The sequence below is a fragment of the Pungitius pungitius genome, unplaced genomic scaffold, assembly GCF_949316345.1.
Source record: "Pungitius pungitius unplaced genomic scaffold, fPunPun2.1 scaffold_88, whole genome shotgun sequence".
NCBI lineage: Eukaryota > Metazoa > Chordata > Actinopteri > Perciformes > Gasterosteidae > Pungitius > Pungitius pungitius.
The window spans coordinates 2,501-25,966 of NW_026909859.1; the positions used below are offsets into that span (position 1 = coordinate 2,501).

General features: G+C 48.0%; 1 protein-coding gene across 1 annotated transcript in view; it reads right to left on the reverse strand.

Moving 5' to 3' along the window:
- Nucleotides 1-22,148, reverse strand: part of LOC134116192 (sec1 family domain-containing protein 2-like) — a 23,213-nt gene extending 1,065 nt beyond the window's left edge. The window contains exons 1-4 of the mRNA XM_062560512.1: nt 21,846-22,148; nt 7,008-7,153; nt 1,700-1,834; nt 571-690 (exon numbers count right to left, since the gene is read on the reverse strand). Of these exons, the coding sequence (XP_062416496.1) occupies nt 571-690; nt 1,700-1,834; nt 7,008-7,153; nt 21,846-22,101 (657 nt within the window). The 5' untranslated portion in view covers nt 22,102-22,148. The remainder of the gene's footprint in view (nt 1-570; nt 691-1,699; nt 1,835-7,007; nt 7,154-21,845) is intronic.
- Nucleotides 22,149-23,466: the final 1,318 nt, after the last annotated feature.

Genomic DNA, 23,466 nt, shown 5'->3' on the forward strand with positions numbered 1-23,466 from the left:
GGACCTTTCAGTTACTTCAGCGTCACTCTCTCTCACAGACAGACACACACACCTGCGTACGTGCTCAGGTGAGCGTTGTTAAAGCTCCTCTTTATTCGGTTTCTCCTGATTACAGACGGACGGCTTTGATCCTCGCCTCCTTTCTCAGAAGCCTTTTATTAAGACCACATCTCGCTTTCCTCCGCGCGCACACACACACACACACACACACACACACACACACACACACACACACACGTCTGTGTAATGTTAGTGCCACTTAACGGGCGGCCACATCTCTCTGGGTTCATCTCGTATGTAGGTCAGCTCTCAGGAGGTTCTCCCCATCATCGCTGACTACGTGGTTACTGAGTCATTATGAGACATTATTGTGTGAGACAAACACAGACCTCCAATGCTCGTCTACACATTTGCATCTTTATTGGTTAATATAAAGGTTTATTCATTTTCAAGTGTGTGATTCGTAATCAAAGATTGAATAAAAAATGCAGTTAAATACGCGATGAGGTCTACGGGGTTTTATTGTGAAAGAGAACGGCTCAAGAAGGCACCTGTTGGTCATCGACTCACCTGAGTCCCCGGTTTGTGGGTGGAGGCGGTGTCCCTGATGAGGCGGAGCTCTGAAGGCGTGACTCCGCCCACCAGGAAGAGGAGCAGCAGAGGGTTGTCGCCGGGATGCGGACGACTCACCTGCAGACGAGACGCTGTGATTGGTCAGTTTGTTAAAAACGGGAGACACAAAATCATGAAACACTACCTACCACAATCGTACGTTTAAGTATGTAAATGAGACATTATACTAATGAATATTATCTCCATTTGCAGAAGACTAAAGTGAACATTGGACAAAGTCAGGTTCCACTTTAAGAGGAGCATTGATTTTATTAAATGTAATGTTTAAATATGCAGAAGAGTTGTTTATCTAATGGTAACTTTTGGTACTGTGCGATGAACACGCTCTGAAGGGAACACGCGTGTGTCGATGCTCAGCTGCACACATGTGATGCTGCGTCTCATCATGACTCCAAGAGCCTCCTCCTCAAGGTCACACGTGTGCTCATGGGTCCTCCACATGGAGGAGTCTGCTGCTGCTTCAGAGCGCCAGCCGGCATGTGTGAGCGGGTGTGTGTGTGTGTTGGGGGGGGGGGGGGGGGGGGGGGCTGAACACGTGAAGCGGGAGGAGGTGAAGCATGTCGAGGGATGATTCAACATGTGTTGAGGCCACAAAAGGGAAATGTGCGACAGAGACACACACTGTGTGATGCATCCATGGAGTGTGAACCATGTGCCCTAAGGTGGGGGGGGGGCTTTATTTTTTCCACATTCATGTTTCATCACATAAGACATCACGTCTCAAACTGAAAACACCCCCCCCCTCACTTCATTGTCATCAAATCAACATAAATGGATATTCATGTTCAGTGGTACAAAGTGTACACAGTCTGTGGTTAAATTACCCACAATGCCCACAATAACATTAATGTCCCCTGGTCCTTCCTCTGATGCTTTCAAAATAAAAGGATGGGAATAAGTATGAGAAAGAAGTTTAATTCCTGCCAAATAAAAAATAAACAAGGTTCCCGTGAAGCTTCTGGAGATAAAATGAAAATGAGACGGTGTAAAAAAAACAGAAAGACAGTAGAACTCTGTGGGGCCGGAGGATTCGACCTTTGACCCCTGCTGAGTGTGCGGGCCTGACCTTCATGAACATGCTGAAGCCGGTCTTCAGCAGGTCGGTGAGGCCCCCGGACGTGTGCTCTATGTCGGGACACTCGGGTCTGTCGGGGTGGAACACCTCCTCCAGGAGCTGCCGCAGGAAGGGACGGTAGGAGGCCTGCGACCAAAAAACACGTTAACATAAATGCCCCCCCCCTCAGCATGCTGCTTTGTTATTACATAGAAGTCTGATGTCATACAGTAAATGAGATGTGAACATAAGAGGTGCTTCTATCAGGATGTGGGTGTTATAAAACATGTGGCTGACTCACGAGTCTTTTCAGAATAAGAGCTTTAATTCGGGGGGGGGGGCAAATAGAGGCTTTCATTAAATTAATAATCAACACCTGCTGGTTCGTCAGAAAGAAACCCCCCCCATTAACAACAGGGCAGAAGATGCTGAATCTTTAAACCCTAAACATGGAGGTGATGTTAGCATTTAGCTCGACGCAAATATTATAAACATATATACAATATATTATATAAATATATACAATATATTATATACAAATACATATTTACAATATATATATTTGAATCTTTGTGACGACAGGAAAGGGGGAGGAGTTAAAGGGGCTCTGATGTGATGTCAGCGTGTCCTGCAGAGGATGAGAGACTCCTTAAGGTGACCCCCCCCCCCCCCCCCCCCCCACCCCCCCGACACACACAGACAACCATTCATCCGCTCAGCTAGAGCAAGAATTCATGGCACTCCCCCCCCCCCCCCCCCCAACGGGGGGAAGTCTGCCGTCTGGGAGAACAAACGCGGCCAGGATCAAACTTGGCAGCTTCACGGAGCTCTGTGATTAGTCTTAAAATAGAAAGAAACAAACATCTAGCGTCCAGTACAAAGGTCAGGTGACACGTGTCGGCCGCCAGCCAGTGGAACAGAACTTTCCTCACGGAGGGAACATCTGGACAGAACACACACACACGTGTCCTCCGGTAGCAGAGGAGCACATCAGAACATCTGCCGGCCGAGAGCCTCCAAAAACAACATGATACCAACGGATATTCTACCCACGAGGCTCTGATGCACAGGTCAGCTGAGAGGGGAGTAAACAAATCCATGATTCACCTCCGCATGAATAACACACACACACACACACACACACACACACACACACACACAGCCCACGCTCACACAAACACAACATTTTTACTCTGCTATCCCCAAAAAAGGTAACAGCAATCATCAATCTGATGAAAACAATATTAAAATTAGTCATATGATAATGCCAGAGTGCACACACACACACACACACACACACACACACACACACACACACACACACACACACACACACACACACACAGTGTAGAGATAGATGTTCCAAAACAACAGACCAAGCAGGAACAGAACAGACTGGAATGTCTTCAGGAAATCATGTTGAGAATTATAATTATAAAATTATTATAAAGTCATGAACCTGATCCTCTATGTGAACCAGGCTCAGTGTAGACCTGATCCTCTATGTGAACCAGGCTCAGTGCAGTCCTGATCCTCTATGTGAACCAGGCTCAGTGTAGACCTGATCCTCTATGTGAACCAGGCTCAGTGCAGTCCTGATCCTCTATGTGAACCAGGCTCAGTGTAGACCTGATCCTCTATGTGAACCAGGCTCAGTGCAGTCCTGATCCTCTATGTGAACCAGGCTCAGTGCAGTCCTGATCCTCTATGTGAACCAGTCTCAGTGTAGTCCTGATCCTCTATGTGAACCAGGCTCAGTGTAGACCTGATCCTCTATGTGAACCAGTCTCAGTGTAGTCCTGATCCTCTATGTGAACCAGGCTCAGTGTAGACCTGATCCTCTATGTGAACCAGTCTCAGTGTAGTCCTGATCCTCTATGTGAACCAGTCTCAGTGTAGTCCTGATCCTCTATGTGAACCAGTCTCAGTGTAGTCCTGATCCTCTATGTGAACCAGTCTCAGTGTAGTCCTGATCCTCTATGTGAACCAGGCTCAGTGTAGTCCTGATCCTCTATGTGAACCAGGCTCAGTGTAGACCTGATCCTCTATGTGAACCAGGCTCAGTGCAGTCCTGATCCTCTATGTGAACCAGGCTCAGTGCAGTCCTGATCCTCTATGTGAACCAGGCTCAGTGTAGACCTGATCCTCTATGTGAACCAGTCTCAGTGTAGTCCTGATCCTCTATGTGAACCAGTCTCAGTGTAGTCCTGATCCTCTATGTGAACCAGTCTCAGTGTAGTCCTGATCCTCTATGTGAACCAGTCTCAGTGTAGTCCTGATCCTCTATGTGAACCAGGCTCAGTGTAGTCCTGATCCTCTATGTGAACCAGGCTCAGTGTAGACCTGATCCTCTATGTGAACTAGTCTCAGTGTAGACCTGATCCTCTATGTGAACCAGTCTCAGTGTAGTCCTGATCCTCTATGTGAACCAGTCTCAGTGTAGTCCTGATCCTCTATGTGAACCAGGCTCAGTGTAGTCCTGATCCTCTATGTGAACCAGGCTCAGTGTAGACCTGATCCTCTATGTGAACTAGTCTCAGTGTAGACCTGATCCTCTATGTGAACCAGGCTCAGTGTAGACCTGATCCTCTATGTGAACCAGGCTCAGTGTAGTCCTGATCCTCTATGTGAACCAGGCTCAGTGTAGACCTGATCCTCTATGTGAACTAGTCTCAGTGTAGACCTGATCCTCTATGTGAACCAGGCTCAGTGTAGACCTGATCCTCTATGTGAACCAGGCTCAGTGTAGTCCTGATCCTCTATGTGAACCAGGCTCAGTGTAGACCTGATCCTCTATGTGAACTAGTCTCAGTGTAGACCTGATCCTCTATGTGAACCAGGCTCAGTGTAGACCTGATCCTCTATGTGAACCAGGCTCAGTGTAGTCCTGATCCTCTATGTGAACCAGGCTCAGTGTAGACCTGATCCTCTATGTGAACTAGTCTCAGTGTAGACCTGATCCTCTATGTGAACCAGGCTCAGTGTAGACCTGATCCTCTATGTGAACCAGGCTCAGTGTAGTCCTGATCCTCTATGTGAACCAGGCTCAGTGTAGTCCTGATCCTCTATGTGAACCAGGCTCAGTGTAGACCTGATCCTCTATGTGAACCAGGCTCAGTGCAGTCCTGATCCTCTATGTGAACCAGGCTCAGTGCAGTCCTGATCCTCTATGTGAACCAGGCTCAGTGTAGACCTGATCCTCTATGTGAACCAGTCTCAGTGTAGTCCTGATCCTCTATGTGAACCAGTCTCAGTGTAGTCCTGATCCTCTATGTGAACCAGTCTCAGTGTAGTCCTGATCCTCTATGTGAACCAGTCTCAGTGTAGTCCTGATCCTCTATGTGAACCAGGCTCAGTGTAGTCCTGATCCTCTATGTGAACCAGGCTCAGTGTAGACCTGATCCTCTATGTGAACCAGGCTCAGTGTAGTCCTGATCCTCTATGTGAACCAGGCTCAGTGTAGACCTGATCCTCTATGTGAACCAGTCTCAGTGTAGACCTGATCCTCTATGTGAACCAGGCTCAGTGTAGACCTGATCCTCTATGTGAACCAGGCTCAGTGTAGACCTGATCCTCTATGTGAACCAGTCTCTCCCCCCCTGAGTAGGGGGAGTTTACATTCGATGGATCAGGTCCAGCTGAGAGAGGCTGATGAGTTTCTGGAGTTTCGTGGAGATCAGCTGGTGATCGGTCAGACGTCCAGCTGATCTCCATCAATATGAAATCATCTTCATGACGGGGCAGGAACCACACACACACACACACACACACTGTACACACACACACACACGTACACACACACTGTACAGTTGGTACCATTGACGTTTGGAGGAAATGAGCAAAAGTACCAAGAAAAGAAGAAATAACTGATCAATGAGGTCAATATTTTAGAGATATAATGGTACAGAAGAAGTTTGTTGTCTTCAATACAAAGAAACGTCTTAAATATCACATGAATACAGTTGGATCATTGTACATTTTGTAGTAATATAATGATGCTGTTTTACATTTTCTCTCATTTACACTTTGAAAACTTATTAAACCTCGAGTTATTTTTCTTCGGGCCTTTTAATTTGCTGCCTTGTTTTTAAGATAATAATAAATGGGCCACGCCCTTCTGATGATTCACTGCAGGAGAAACACTCTCCTGTCTTTGCCTCTTTCCCTCATGAGGCTGCAGACAAAAGTTTAATGTTTTCCTCATGAGGGTTTGCATCTCATCACCCAAACCTCTGCACAAAACCCCCACGACACATTTAAACATATTTAGTTTAATGTTCCTTTAAGCTTTTCTATTTGGGGTCAATACATAATGCAACATGTGAGTAATATATTGGAAAATGGATGAAAATGAACCAAATGTTCTCATTATATCTCTAACGTTTAGTTTCATTTGGAGGCTGAAACCAGAGCTTTGTGATGTAATAATTAGCTCAAGTAAGAACTGGGAAAATTAAAGCCTCCATTAATGTGACGTAGAGAGAGAACTACACGTCTGATCCCTTCTTCTTCTTTTATGTCCACCTATAAAAACAACAACGATATTTAAAGAACAAAACACGCCTTGTCCTCAACCGACCTTAATGTTCCTGACCTGTGATTCTGTGGAAAGATAAAAGCAGCAGAGTCACGCGCTGAAGGATCCGCGTGACGCAGGCAGCAGAGCCACAAAGGGTGTGAGGAGCAACCAGCACCAAATCTCCTTCTCTCAGCTGGAATGGGGCGACGAGGCTAGCGGAGCGCTAATCTAGGCGCTAGCAACAACATCTGCTAGCGTCTTAATATTTGTGCGTCTAACAGTGTAAACTTGGTCGAGGAAAATGTTCATCAACGGCCGTCTTCCTGTGACGAGCTAAATATAAAAACTATGACTAAATCTATTCTAACTTTCCTTAACAAAACGAGACGAATATATTCTTAAAGCGTCAAATCACAGGAACATGGCGATGTGAAGACTCGGACTAAATCAAAAATAGCTGCCAAATAGAACACCGTTGTGTAAGCATGTGAGAAATGTAGACAATACGACCCGATATTTTGAAGTCTCGATTTTGTAGATTTTTTCCGGCGCCATGTTTCGTTTTTGCAACCAATAAGGTAAATGACCATATTTGGGCCGAGGAGGACGTAGAGACCTGTCAATCAACGTGTAGCCCCGCCTTATGGTTTTCTCATAGGGACCAGAGAAGTCGCCCCCTGGTGCTCATTGCAGAGAACGCAGCTTTAACACATCTCAGTTTGCTGCTTGGTAAGCACTGACATTATTGTGTGTGTGTGTGTGTGTGTGTGTTGACGTTGACATTGTGTGTGTGTCTCTGACCTGGTGAACCCCGTCGCTGGCCGTGTAGACGGAGCGAAGCTGCTTCAGGTGCTCTCTGGTGTGGCTCAAACCTCGCAGGGTCTCAAACATCTCCCCCACGGCGGAGTGGGCTCGCTCCGTGGTCAGCTCCTCGGGGTTCGCACAACCTGACGACACAAACACACACACACAAGCTCGCACTGAGCATGACGTTGTAGAGGAAAACATAAAATCATAAACAGTCTACGGAAAAAATTGAAATAGAAAAGGATTTAACGTCTTTGGTTGCGAGTGCTTTTCCCAGCTGAGGACCGATTAGGGAGGACAAGAGCTCCTTTATTCCAGCAGAAAACGCATTCCGTCTAATGAGAAGCTGATGTTCCCCTGTTTCTAAAGAGCAAAGACCTGCAGTGAAATGAACCGCCACATATGATAGAGCCCCAGATAAATGGGGAGATGGAGGCCCGTTGGAGGAGGGAGGGGGGGGGGGGGTGACAGGGGACGGAGGTCGGTGGATCGCGGAGATATTGGTGGGTCGATTGGCACCTTCAGGGTGCTCAGCAGAGGATGTTCTTCCTGAGGCAGCTGAAGAAATTCAACCTGCCAAAGACGATGATGGTGCACTTGGAGGCCATCATGGAGTCCAGTCCATCAGCGCGTGGTACGCTGCAGCCACAGCCAAGGACAAGGACAAGGGTGGGCTGCAGCGTGTCATCGCGTGTCTTCCAGGACTCTTCACTACATGTACATACACGTTGTCACTTTCTGTTGGCTGGTGCACTTTAACCCATAGCTTTGGCTTACTAACCCATAGCATATATTTCTCCTTAAATTTTATATTTTTATTTTTATCTTATTCCTACACTACGTTGTCTGTTGTCATTGTCGTACTGTCTGCCGTCAGGCATCAAACGCCAAGTCAAATTCGATGTATGTAAACGATTCCTGATTCTCAGCACAGCAAAGGCATCCGACGGGCCGCACTGGACGCCCCGGCGTGCCGGATTTGGTCCGCGGGCCGCGAGTTTGACACCTGTGATTTAGATTGAAGAGCAGGGGGATGCTTTAGGGACGACTGCTTCCTTTTGTTTGTGTCCTTCATCAGCCGAACAGCTCGACTCTCTCTCATCTCGGTTATTTCTGTTCCTCCTCCTTCCCACATGGAGGACAGGAACGTCATTGTTTTGAGTTTCCGTCTCTGGGAACGTGAAGCTGCTGAAGGTAAACTCTCCTTTTCGACGTGGCGGAGCGTGACGACTCCCATGTGGGTCTTATCTCTCCAGACACCCTCAGGGGAGAATCTTCACAAAAACTACAACCCGTCCCGTAGCATTTCAATCTGTCGGACTCCGCTTGACTTGTTCCCAAAGCATACAATGCAGCCCCCCCCCCCCCCCCCCACCCCCACCACCACCATCCAAGGACCCCCGAGGATGCTGATAAGCAAAGCGCTAATCTCCTCACCAGTGGGACTCGGTGCTGACCCGAGGCAGCGCATGAACACCTGTGTCTGAATTTGAGCCGGTTTCGCTTTCCTTCCAGCAATAACAAGCGCTTGTTTAATGCCAGCCGACCTTCTGCAGCGCCTTTCATTGTGTTCATGTGTAAAGCTCCCGTGAGACCGACAATGAGTAGGCCAACGCTAAGTACGTCACGCCGACTTCCCGAAACCTCTCATTTCAGCCGGAAACGACACAAAAGACAGAGAGAGAGAGAGAGAGACAAATCAACAAAGAGAGAGAGATGGACAGACAGAGAGAGGCAGAGACAGAGAAAGAAGGCAGTGGGGTCGTGATGCAGAGGCTAATAAGGGTCCATCCCGGCAGGAAGTGTGTGATTGAGGGATCTTCTTAAATGGGTCTGTGGGGGCTGGAGGTGAGCGATTGATCCGAGAGTTCTGTGAGTGGACGGCACCGACCAGGGAGGCCCAACGGGAGACAGAAGTGATGCAATCAGAGAGGACGCTATTTAAAACCTGCATGTGAGAGCTTGAAATGACATCACAGATATTATGAATGATGATAATACGTACAAAACCCTTGGTACATACAAAGGAGAATTCCCCCATGGTGCTTTGCACACGTCACCTAATGGTGAGTATTTGTGATAGTTTTGAGGCTCTCTATGATGAAGTCCTGCACGGCTTTGGTAAAATCACTTCTTTGACGGTGGGATTTGTTGATATTAAGACAAATGAAGTGGCTGGATGGACACACGCTGAGTTCACATCAGGATGAGGATGCTGGAGAGGAAATCTCCGCTGCTGAGAGAAGAACAGAATGTGGCGAGCCATCGGAGCCTCGCTTCCCTCGCGTGATGCGCGCTGTCACCATGGCAACCGAGTCACCTCTCGGCCAACAGGAAGTCACTTCCGCGTGGTACAGTCGGTCCGACGAAGCAGGCCGTGCACATATATGGTGATGCGGCGCATTTGTCTTCCCACCTGATTTCAGCAGCCTTTCATTCATTAGAATTCCTCTCCAATGACAGCTCGTCAAATGATGTGTAATATAGAGGATCAACAGAAGAACGCAAGAAGAAGAAGGTTTGTTCCTTCTGCAAAAACAACCAACCATCTGCCTCTCATCATAGACGGGTTACTGAACAGACCTCCTGGCCCCTCTGGTGGGGTCACAAAGACACAAAACCAGCCAAACGATACGCAAAACGACTACAAAGACAGGCAAAACGACTACAACGAGACGCAAAAAGGCTACAAAGACACGCAAAACGGCTACAACGAGACGCAAAACGGCTACAAAGACACGCAAAACGACTACAAAGACACGCAAAACGACTACAACGAGACGCAAAAAGGCTACAAAGACACGCAAAACGGCTACAAAGACACGCAAAACGGCTACAAAGACACGCAAAACGACTACAACGAGACGCAAAACGACTACAACGAGACGCAAAACGGCTACAAAGACACGCAAAACGGCTACAAAGACACGCAAAACGGCTACAAAGACACGCAAAACGGCTACAAAGACACGCAAAACGACTACAACGAGACGCAAAAAGGCTACAAAGACACGCAAAACGGCTACAAAGACACGCAAAACGGCTACAAAGACACGCAAAACGACTACAACGAGACGCAAAACGGCTACAAAGCGACTACAAAACGACTACAAAACGACTACAAAAAGACGCAAAACGACTACAAAAAGACGCAAAACGACTACAAAGACACGCAAAGCGGCTTTTGCACGGCAACTCAAAGTCCGCCGTAGTCTAAATTCCGACGTTAAGCCGCATTTCTCCCCACAACGACCCGCTTGAGACTAAACTCATGACCTGGTAATCTGGCTTCATAGACTCTTTAGGAAGGGCAGAACAATGCTGACACACACACACACAGCAGGAGGCTGAGGGGGGCGTGGCCTCTTGCCTCGCCAGCCGTCAAAGGGTGTGTGTGAGGGTGTAATGAATGACTAAGAGGAGTGAGAGCAAAGGATTGTTGTGATATACGCTCAGTGTGTGTGTGTGTGTGTGAGTGAGTGTGTGTGTGTGTAGGAACAGACATGAATGTGGGGACGTGGGCTGCAATCAAAGGTTGGGGGGGGGGGGGGAGGGGGGGGGGGGGACTTAGGAGGATAATCTACATTTTGTAGCAATGACCATAAAAGTATCTTTTAAATCTCTCTGGACGCATCGCTCATGCCGGTTGGAGAAGCGTAACCGTGGGAACCAATGATGACATCATGTGACCAAAGTGACTTTCCCTTTCACGGCAGTATCTTATTGCAATAATACTAATGGAGGGGAAGAAGAGTTTGTGGAGGAACCTCTGCGATGCTTTATCCTGTCCTTTATCTGTTCACCCAACGCCTGACTGTACCCACTGCAGAGAACTATTTCAGTTAGGATGCTTTCTTTATTCTGTCAAACTATGCTAAACCCAAAGTGCCCCCCCCCCCCCCCGCACAACGATTTCAACTAGTTCACCATTTTAAGTAACATAAACTTTGCTATGTGGTGCATCAAAAGCTTGTGTGTATATATATATATATATATATATATATATATATATATATATATATCCATGCGACAGTAAGAATGTCATTAACAGTGTGATGACTGGAGATATTTTTGAGCACTCAATCGATACACATACCAACACAAAGTGTGAAGTGTGTATGTGTGACAGTTTTCACCCCCCCCCCCCCCCCCTCAATGACGGCTCCTCAAAGCGGGCTGACGGTGTAACTCACAGGAAGCAGCACAGACACAAGGTGGAGCCGCTCTGCCCCCTTCAGGCCACCGGGGGCAAAGCGGCTTGATGTCCGATAAGATTTAATATAATTATAAGTATTTGTATGTGTATGTGTATTTTATTTTATTGTTATCGTCTTTCATCAATCAAGTATAATTATATCCTAAATTACTGTCTTTCTACTGTTTATATTTATTATATCTTTATTATAATTTATTTAGTATATTTATTATTAATATTACATTATTATTTATATCTTTACTATTTAATGATTTATTATGTATGTATGGTTTATTTGTATATTATATTGAAGTTAATGTTTACAGTTCATTTATCATATCTTTACGGTTAAATCTTATTCATCCTTTTGCAGCTGCAAAGAAGCTTTGACTTGACTTTATAGAAGTGGAGGTCTGAACTCTCATTGTGTTGGTCCATTAGATCCAGATCCATGGTCCTGAAATCGACAAGGTGGCAACTAGTCCAGTCGGCGGTTTAGTGCCACGTTATTGTCTCCGGGGGGGTCAGAGAGCCGGAACGAGGTCGGACACAAGGTCAAACATGAGTAAACAAGGACTTCCTCCCCGAGGGTCAGGAACCTGCACCTGGACTCTTCATTACCGCTCCGTGGAGCACATGTGGCCCAAAGGAAGCTCACACGGACTTCTGGGAGAAATTCACCGGCCAATCAGAGTCCAACGGACCGACTGAGAAGCCGCCCCCCCCCCCCCCCAGTTTGAACCGCGACCGATTCACACACGATTTGATGCCATTCTCTGCGTCGCGAGGAGGCTCCGCCCCTCGCAGGACATTGATCAAAGGTGGAGGTGCTCTGCTCTCCCACCATGTTGCCTTCACGCCCCCGCCCCCCGCCTGCAGGGCAGATGGACGACCCAAAGCTTGAAAACAAGTCCCCAACCCTAAAATACTCCTCCCCAACACAAAAGGTAAAAGGCATCCTGCAGCGATACAGGGGGCGGGGGACTCTTATTTTGACGGGGCCTCTGTCCTTCCTGGACAAACTGTCCTCTGCACTGTTTGTTTTTTCGAGGGAGAGAAACATCTGCGGTGCAGCACGGCGGGCTCCGGTTACACGCTGCACGAGAGCGCATACACACATGTGCACAGCCGTGCACGTGAAAACATGTTTTAGGGGAACGCTCTAAAAAATATATTTATTTACAAATTAGTGTATGTATATATATTTAAAATAGAAATAGAAAGATGAACCGTTATTTCTTTGGTGTCATGGGAGCAGCTTGTGAAGGACCTTCTATCAGCTGGAAGTCAGATGTTTTATTATGTTAATCATGTGTTTAATACACACACACACACACACACACTCAAGGGCACTTTGAGGAATGTTGCCTAATGCTCACCACTGTGTGTGTTGCATTACTACGTATTAATTCAAAAGATCCTGGAGATCAGGAACCGATTCCAAAGCAAACACAGCGTGAGCACCGACATACAAGAACATCTGGTCCTCGTTAATTGGCTTTCTTTGAATGGAGAGAAGAAGAAGAGGAGAAGGAGGGAGAGGAGGAAGAAGAAGAGGAAGAAGAGTGTGTTTAAAGGTGACATCAGAGCTTAAATCACATCTCTGCTGTCCCTTCACTTACAGAATGTGCTTCTTATAGTGCCCACTGGGGGGCACTGTTACACTACTCCCTGACGCACAAACAGCACACCAAAGACACACACACACACACACACACACACACACACTCTGCTGCCACAACTGACCCGTTTCCTCTCGTTCTCCCGAGTCCTTTTTTTCTTATTAAACAGATGAAAAGAAGAACCGCAGCCACCCTCTCCATCTCAGGGAGTACAGCAGGGCGGTGGCCCAGATGTGTGGCGGTGGCCCAGATGTGAGGCATCGACTCTTAAAAACACACTTTCCCTTCCTCTCTGGTCTGCACGTGTCCACGTCGAGCCTCTCTGGACCCATCGCTCCGATTTAAGAACCACAAAAACAGAAGCTAAACATCAGGTGGGGCTCAGTTACAAAAAGAAAACACACACGCACACACACACACACACACACTCTCCTCGGCTTCTTCTTCATTCATGTAATGTCTCTTCTGAGGCAGTTGGAGAAAAGCTATTCAAAATATGACTTTCTACAAAAGATGCTCAAACTAATTAAAGTGCAGAATGTGGAAGTGAAAAAAGTAGAATATGTGTCACAAACCTTCCTCAGAGGCTTCAGTTGTGCTGTGTATATATAATATATAAATATTATATAAATATATAATATATAAATATATATACAGGCTGGTGGTGAGGAGTCCTGATTCATTAAAATAACGTGTTGATTGTAACACACAAAAGATAAATGCATGCACCCGTTCTAGTAAGATTGGTTTTATGTTCTATGTATAAAACATATAGATAAATATGTATTAACTTATGATATATACACGATTATATCATATATATATAAATACATGAAAACAGTGCAGTCAGCAGGACGGAGTCACGTTTCTGCTTCACTCGATAGAAGTAAAAGAAAGAAGAAGATCAGGATGTTAAATCTCACATTCTTCTCCAATTACCAAACGGCTCGACTTTATGAGGACGTTCATCAAATTAACGGCCGATTTTTACAACTACAACAAAAACACTTTGTCCCCATTAAATCAGTTAAAATAAGCAGAGAATTCAGCGTCACTGGACAATGAGATGGAGGGAGACATAGAAGGACAGGACGAAAGGAGGGGGACAGGACGGCAGGAGGGGGGACAGGACGAAAGGAGGGGGGACAGGATGAAAGGAGGGGGGACAGGACGCCAGGAGGACAGGAGGTGGACAGGGCGGCAGGAGGAGGACAGGAGGAGGACAGGACGGCAGGAGGACAGGAGGAGGACAGGACGGTTTATTTAACAAGTGCAAAGCAGAGAAAATATCAAACAAGAAAAAAGTTCTTGTCCACCATGAGGACAGAGAGGCTGTCATTAGACAGGAGGACAGATGGAGGACAGGGTGGTGCAGCCGATGAAAGGACACGGTTAACCTTTGATCTTCACCACGCATCGTGTGTGTCTGTCTGCGTGTCCCACAGGAGACACAGCACAGATAATGACGTCGACAAGGTTCAGATGCTTTGATAGCGGCAGCAGCGTGGGTGGGGGGGGTGGGGGGGGTCGTGGGGGGGTTGAGTGTCTGCGTGTTGCTTGATGGGAAAGTGACACGTCGGGCGGTTGTGGTTGTGTTGGTGGTCTCTGGGGGGCTGCGGAGGGGACAAATATTTGACCCCAGACAGCAGAAGAGTGAAGGCGGAGCAGATGCTTTAGGGCGGGGCTACACGCTGAGTGACAGGTCGCTACAGACGTATGCAGGTGTAAGTAGGCGGTTCACTTCCTGTCCAAATGGGAGGAGCCACGATGACCACGGACACGTTTTGCATAAAAAAACCTCTCACTCCTCTCAACCTTGACACAGACGGCGCAGACCAGATTCCCTCTTCCTGTTCCTCTACCTTTCACAATAAAAGCGGTGTACACACACTGAACCGCTCACCTGAGGACACGCAACACAAGAAGCGGGAGCAGCTTCAGGAGGTCGACCTCAGACACACCGCCTCTCACCGCTTGACCTGCGAACCCAAACGCCAGAGGCTCAAACTAAACAAAGGGAAACTGTGTGTGTGTCTGTGTGTGTGTGTGTGTGAACGCTGAGATCGTTACCGAGTGTGTGTTTGTGCGACCGTTTGTTGACTCCCCACAACGCGCACTTGATGGAGAGACGAGTTTCATCCGATACCTGGAAGCCAAATAAACAACTCATGGGGGTGAGCAGTAAACTCCATGCACCTCCACCTGGACGTAGCTACGACAAGGATGCTTGATGAGGATCCTTCAGAGGAGGGAAGGAGAGAAGGAGAGAAGGAAAGGGAGGGAGTGGATGCGAAATCCAGCTTGAAATGACTTGTTTTCCACCAGAGATCGGTCACAAGAAGAAGAGGGGGGGGGGGGGGGGGGGGACGCACAAGAAACAGAGATTGGATCCACATGTTGAGGCGCGCACACACACACACACACACACACACATTGATTGATTCATCTGGAGTGTTTCTCTTTTCTTCTCTTTCTAAAGGTTTCATGGTAAAGTCGGAGCAGATGAAAACGCGCTGCAGCACTTTAACGAGGTTCAAATGTTTATTCTACAACAGGAATGTGCAACAAGATGCAGTTTGTGGTTCCATTTTACTACATGAGATATTTTTGTTTAGTGTATTTTGTAGAGTTGTTGGTAGAGAGCTGTCAATCATCATGTAGCCCCGCCCTAAAGCATCCCCTGCTCCACGGTCTGACTCTACGTGGATTATAATCTACTAAATGAACATCATGCTGCATTGAAGAAGACTTGAAACTAGAGACTGAGACCATAAACTCATGTTTACAATGTTTACTGAGGGAATAAATCAAGAGAGAAGTAGAGTCATTTCCTCATAGACGTCTATGGGAGCAGAGGAGTCGCCCCCTGCTGGTCAGGAAATAGAATGAATGTTTAGGACTCTTCGACATTGACTTCTCTTGGATCCATGTCATGATGCTCTCACTCCACCCGTTAGCTTCTCCAGCCACCCATCAGTGGAACACCGCCCTGATGGGGTGAAGAGCTGCAGCTCCACCCGTCAGCTAAAAGGAATATTGTGGCCATCATCGATGTCACGTCCTCCTAATCGGAGCTTTCTGTGCTTTAGAGGAGGCCGACATGGACGAGAGCGATGCCCGCCAACCCAGCGGACAAATCACAGGGCTTTTATTGTGGAGAGAGAGTTTGTGTGTGGAGCCGTCCCTAAAAAAAAGGATCTGTGATCTCTTGTGGGGGGTGGGGGTTGGGGGGGGGGGTACTTAAAGCATACGTCCTTTACTGTGAATGTTCTTTGCACGCACACAGAGCGGGAAGCTGGTTCTCAGGAAGAACTGTGTGTGTGTGTGTGTGTGTGCGTGCATGTGTGTTCTGGAGTGTTTGTTTACGAGGGGGGGGGGGCAGCAATGCTCTCTGCTGGCTCAATATCTCCATTCAGAGACAGACAGAGCTGGACGTGATAGCAGTGAGCTCACAGACAGAGTGCAGGAGGCATGTGTGTGTGTGTGTGTGTGTGTGTGTGTTCACTCACAGCAGATAGGATGAATGATGCAGAAACTGGTTTCTATTGATAGAAGGATTTACAGAGTTTATCTGCTGGTTTTATCAGCACGACTTGAGGAGGAAGGGCATCGAACTACGGACACCAGAAGTGTTCCACGTCCCCGAAGATCAAGCATGCTTCCTATTACATGTTTCCTATTACATGCTTCCTATTACATGCATCCTATAACATGCTTCCTATAGCATGCATCCTATAACATGCTTCCTATAGCATGCTTCCTATTACATGCTTCCTATTACATGCATCCTATTACATGCATCCTATAGCATGCTTCCTATTACATGCTTCCTATTACATGCATCCTATAACATGCTTCCTATAGCATGCTTCCTATTACATGCTTCCTATTACATGCATCCTATAACATGCTTCCTATAGCATGCTTCCTATTACATGCTTCCTATTACATGCATCCTATAACATGCTTCCTATTACATGCTTCCTATTACATGCATCCTATAACATGCTTCCTATAGCATGCTTCCTATTACATGCTTCCTATTACATGCATCCTATAACATGCTTCCTATAGCATGCTTCCTATAACATGCTTCCTATAACAAGCTCCTAAATAAAATGTAAAATCATTTAGCTAAAATAACTTAACACAAAAAAAGGAAAAGGAGAAAGATCCCCCTAAAGCTGCACCCCCCTCCCTCTCGTCTCCCCCGTACACTGAGGGGGGGGGGGGGGGTTGTGGTCGCTCTGAGTTGGACGTCCAGCAGGAGATAAGGACTTTATCTCACTCTGTGACCAGACTGCAGACTCCTTTCTCCTCATTCCAACCCCCCCCCCCATTCCCTATCTGCTGTCCTCCTCGGGGACACTGACAGCTCGGCTGGTTCCTCCTCGGGATTAAAGACTGAGGAGAGGAGCCCGCCAAAATAAGAGCACGGGATGGAAAACAATAAGGGCAGAAAGTAACAAAAAGGAGGGAAGGGGAGAAAAAAGAAGTGTATTTCTCTGCTAGATGAGGGGCAGTAAAAAAAGAGGGAGGGGGAGTAAAGGGGGGAGGGGGGCGTTCCCGTTGGCTCGGGCCTTGATTAACACCAGGCCTCCTGACAGGAAATGACCCGGCCGGCTCGGAGTGCCAGGAGAGCTTCCATCTGGTGCAGAGGACTGCTCCACCCGAGCTCCTTCGGGTGGAGGAGCAGGACGGAGGAGCAGGACGGAGGAGCAGGACGGAGGAGCAGTTTCACCTCTTGTAACTTGTATGCGGGACGCAGAGCCATGTTGTTGTTGTTTGTTTGGGAGGGAGGGAGGGGGCGTGGTCGCCTCAGAAACATCTCATAAAGGGAGGGAAAAACTGGAGGAAGTCCCTTTGGTTAAGGGGGGGGGGGGGGGGGAGTTTAGGGAGGAAAGCGGGTACATCAGGACAGGACATTTTTCACTGAGGACTGCAGTCTCAAACGTAAACAAGTTCTTCCGCAGCAGATGAAACGTTCAGTCGCGTCTTTATGGATCAGAACGAGTTTCTACGTTGTCGAGGGGGGGGGGCCCTTTGCTCACTGGGGGCCGTTTGCTCACTGACGCTTAATTTATTAATTCACATAACGGGAAAATTACGAGCTGAAACATCGACCAAGCAGCTCAGAACACAAACTCCTGCTGTTCTTACCTTTCACAATAAAAGCCCTGCACATTCACACTGTATGAAGGCTTGATTATTTAATGCCTCAATGATATTGTTTGATTTCATGTATCAGTTTCATCTGTTCTGTTTGAATAAAAGTTATTAATGCACCAGCTGGAGGAGACGAGGACATTCCCTGCAGAGGACGAGCGTCCGTCAAAAGGTCCCACGCTGACCCCCGCCTGCATCGCTGCGTGTGCAGAGGCCAAAGGGGGCCGCAGCCTCAAGTTTGAGTCCCTCTGGAGCCCCTCTGTGTGTGTGTCTGTGTGTGTGTGTGTGTGTGTGTCTTCTCTCTGCTGAGGGGTCGCTGACAGATTCCCAGCGGAGACAAACGAGCTCACGAGACTTTAAGATGTGCATTTCCTGTTAGAAAGAAAGACTCAGAGGACACTAGAAGCTACCTGTACTACACACAACTACACACTACTACTACACACCACTACTACTACACTACTACTACACTACTGCACTGTACTACACACAACTACACACTACTACTACACACCACTACTACTACACTACTGCACTGTACTACACACAACTGCACACTACTACTACACACCACTACTACTACACTACTACTACACTACTGCACTGTACTACACACAACTACACACTACTACTACACACCACTACTACTACACTACTACTACACTACTGCACTGTACTACACACAACTACACACTACTACTACACACCACTACTACTACACTACTACTACACTACTGCACTGTACTACACACAACTACACACTACTACTACACACCACTACTACTACACTACTACTACACTACTGCACTGTACTACACACAACTGCACACTACTACTACACACCACTACTACTACACTACTACTACACTACTGCACTGTACTACACACAACTGCACACTACTACTACACACCACTACTACTACACTACTACTACACTACTGCACTGTACTACACACTACTACACACCACTACTACACTACTGCACTGTACTATACACCACTACTACACTGTACTACACTACTGCACTGTACTATACACCACTACTACACTACTACACACCACTACACAGCATCCGGATCATAACACACATTTTGTCATCTCTGAGTGACACATACTGCACACGTACTGTATGTAGCCATGATGGAGCAGACCGAGGGTGGGGGCAGATAGAAGGAAGCTGGGGTGCAGCGTGGAGACCCGGCCCCCCACGGGGGGAGCGTAGGGTCTGTGTGTGTGTATGTGTGTGTGTGTGTGTGTGTGTGTGGCCCGCTGAGCAGCTTCTGCTAATTAAAGGCTGAGCTGCGTGTCATCAGCTTATCTGATGAAGTGAAGTAGAGAGAACAAGGCCAGCGGCCGGCGCCCTCACCTTGCACACGCACACACACACATGCACATGTGTGCGTGTGTGTGTGTGTGTGTGTGCGTGACTGAGGAGGAAATGAGGGAACAACCACTAATTAAAAATAATTGGGGCTAATTTCATAAACACAGTCCAACAGGGGGAAATATATTTAATCAGCCAAACTTATGCTCTGCTTCCCCCCTGCAACCAGCCGGGTGCTGCGGGGCCTCAGGGAGGGGGGAGGCGGGGTCGGAGAGGGGGGGGGAAATGGAAAAGGGAAATTTAAGAAAACAAAGAAAAGTCTGAGAAGTCGGCAGGCGAGAGCGAGAGGGAAAGTTGGTGGCCAGAGCTGTGTGTGATCCCTTTCATGTCCCCTGACTGGACTGCGTTGCCGTGCCAACCCAAACAGCAGCGTGGTGGAGGTCCGACCCTCCTCAACCCCCCCCCCCCCCTGTGCCCACTCCACCGACAGGATAAATAACAGACGTGATGTGTGTGACGGAGGCAGAGAGGAATCCCGTCTTCTTCGCCTCAACGTCGCTGAAATCCCGTAAATCGCATCCAGCGCGTCGGGGGTCGCATGCTCGCCGCCGCACGCCGACACGACACCACGACCCGAGCGAGCGCCACGCCCCCCAGGGAGGACTGAGGGACATTTGGTCTGAGGAGAAGCAGGACGGAGACGGAGAGGGACAGACGATTAAGGTTTGCACCTCATGGAGAACGCGACACGATGCCGCCCCCCCCCCCCCCTCCTCCTCCTCCTCTTCCTCCTCTTCCTCCCCCCCCTATAGAAAAACATGGATTCTTGTTTCTGCTCAACAGGAAACGTGGAAGTGAAATAAAACTACGCTCGGCATTTCTTTCATGAAGACGAGGTCCTCTCCTGTATATTGTTCTTGCGTTTCGGGGGGGTGTAAAAACATGGTGTCCATGGCGACCGGGTCTGGTTTTCATTGAGGCCTTTTAGTCGAGGCAGAATGTCACAACCAGAGTGTTTTTGCGGCCTCCCGTTAGAGTCCCACCGACTGGGCACGTGCACACTAAGGCACACCTGGCACACTACAGGGGTCATTTCCAAAGAGGTGTTTATAACAGAGAGTCAGGTTTTTAACATGAACCGCTGCGCCCCCCCCGGCCCCCCTCCCTGAGCTGCACTTATCCAAGTAGAAACAGGACGAGAGGAGTGAGGGAGTAAAAGAGAAGGAGACCAATCAACAATCTTTATTACTTCTTCACTCACACTCACCACCCCAGATGTGTTGTTTCAGGGTGTGTGCTGAGCTGCAGGAAAAGTCCAAGACTAAAAGTAGCTCTAAATATGACCTGTGTGTGTGTGTGTGTGTGCGTGTGTGTGTGTGTGTGTGTGAGCAGACTCAAGGTTAAAGACGCTATAACTCTGGGAGGTACAGCGGGCTGTGGTGGGGAGGTACACGGTTCATTCTTCTGAAGGCCCTCAATCTGCTCGACCACACGGCTACCAGCCAGTGAGGAACCAGTAGACACTCGCACACAGACACACACACTCGCACACAGACACAAGGCTGATTTCATCACAACATTTGTGCTGATTTTTTACAGGTGTCCCTCTTTTCTAAAGTTTTTAGCGACTCAATATTCAGTCAGATTGTATAGACCTGCTGACCGAGTTATAAACCCGACGACTCCTCTGCTCCCATAGACGTCTATGAGGAAATGACTCTACTTCTGTGTAGTGACCAGCAGGGGGCGACTCCTCTGCTCCCATAGACGTCTATGAGGAAATGACTCTACTTCTGTGTAGTGACCAGCAGGGGGCGACTCCTCTGCTCCCATAGACGTCTATGAGGAAATGACTCTACTTCTGTGTAGTGACCAGCAGGGGGCGACTCCTCTGCTCCCATAGACGTCTATGAGGAAATGACTCTACTTCTGTGTAGTGACCAGCAGGGGGCGACTCCTTTGCTCCCATAGACGTCTATGAGGAAATGACTCTACTTCTGTGTAGTGACCAGCAGGGGGCGACTCCTCTGCTCCCATAGACGTCTATGAGGAAATGACTCTACTTCTCTCTTGATTTATTCCCTCAGTAAACATTGTAAACATGAGTTTATGGTCTCAGTCTCTAGTTTCAAGTCTTCTTCAATGCAGCATGATGTTCATTTAGTGAATGATGGTCCATGTGGAGACAAACAGACCATGAAGAGGGGAAGCTTTGGGGCGGGGCCTAACGCTGATTGACAGGTCTCTATGTTCTCAGTCTACGGTCACAGGTGTAAAAAATACACGATCTGATGACCTGGAGGCTGATCAACAGTCTTTAAACCCACTGACGGGTTGAACCACAGGAACATCTGCTTACCCTGAGAGCGCACACCTTCCCACACTCACTGTTTGTGCCCGCGGAGGAGAAAGTGTGTGTGTGTGTGTGTGTGTGTGTGTGTGTGTGTGTAGCGACAGACGAGGTGTGAAAACACTCGCATTAAAGCGCTGGAGAGCAACAGAGGAAACAAACATCAGTCTCTCACCGGTGAGCTTCTGGAGCAGAGGGCTAAGCTCCGCCTCCTGAGTGATGACCAGCGTGAGCGCTCCAATCAGCTCCCTCTCCAGCATCTCCAGCTGCTTCTCCTCCTCCTCCCCCCCTCCTCCTCCGTGGGGGGGCTGCGCCTCGTCAGCCAGGGAGTACAGGTAGACCAGCAGGAGGATCAGCTCATCCGGCCCGCATCCGTCCTCCTGGCACCTCGACCCCGAGGCCGCGGCGTCCTCGCCGCCACGCGGCTTCATCAAGGGCAGCAGCTGCCTCAGCGCGGCGGGGAAGGTGGTGTCTCCGAGAGCCTTCGGGGGGGGGGGGGGGGGGAGGGGGGGGCATACACACAGAGAGAAAACAGGTGGTTTGTCAGTAATTCATCTCCCAGTTGAAAAAAACTAAAATACTTTAGTTAGTATCGCACTTTCAAAGTGATTCAAAGTGCTTTACAAAATAAAACCAAAGAAAAGAAATAAACCAAAATATTATACTAAAATAATTCCACAATTTTTTCGTCTATATATATATATATTTGGTGGTAACAAACATCCAAGCCCAAAACAATCACAATTAGAACCATTTATTGCATGTTTTATTATTATAATAAAGAGGAATTTATCTTGCTGCTGTTTTATTCTCTTTGTTTGCGGTTTTAACTTTTATCTGGTTTCATTTCACGCTTCTTGTGGAAGGCGGATTTTACACCTCGGTTTGCTGGCGTTGATCAATCAGCTGCTTTATGAGCATTATTTACACCACTCACCCTTTCACTGGTCCACATTCCTATTAGTCGGCGTTGTTGTAAAAAGTTTCATGAGCTCATCGTTCCATTCGCTAATTTTACAGCTCTGTGATTGGCTGAGGACACGCAGAGTTTGGTTTCATTCTTTTGTTGGATTACGCACACACACACACACACACACACACACACACACACACATACACACACACACACTTGGAAGGATGCTTAGGAGCAGTGACCTGATTTTGGGGTCTGAATAGTCCTTCAGGACGCCGACAGGCTGAAGATCACTGGAGCGGTTTGGTTTGTTCACCACAAGCCGGAGCTCAAAAGGCCTAAAAAACAAGGGCGTGGAGACAATCTGTCCCCCAAAAAAACAAAAAGACAGACTAGGAGGCGGTGAGAAACGGAGGAGAGACGTGATGGGACGGAGGGAACGCCGATGGAGGAAAGAGTGTCGGAGCTACAAATCCTCCTCGGATAGATGTTTCATTTTAACGAGGGATTCCGATGAGTTTCTCTCCCCAAGACAAACACATGTGGGAGCGAGCGGCTTTGGGCCTAGCGGTGGGCCCACTGGGGGGGGGGGGAGTAACACAATGAGAGACGCTTCTGGGGGGAAGATTCCTGTCGCCGGCGTCAAAAATGACGTCTGTCAAAAAGAGCTTTTTGTGGACGATGTGTCACCAGGTCAAAGAAGGTTTACCTCTGCACTTAAAGTAATGTATTATTTAGTCTCACGTTAGGAGGTCACATGACTTCACGTTAGGCCGTAAAGGGACCCCACCACGGTCACATGACCCCGCGTCTCCACCACCCAGCTGAAGGGTTTAGCGGCGTCACTTTAAGTGTCACACGTCGTTGTCGGGTCACTTTCATA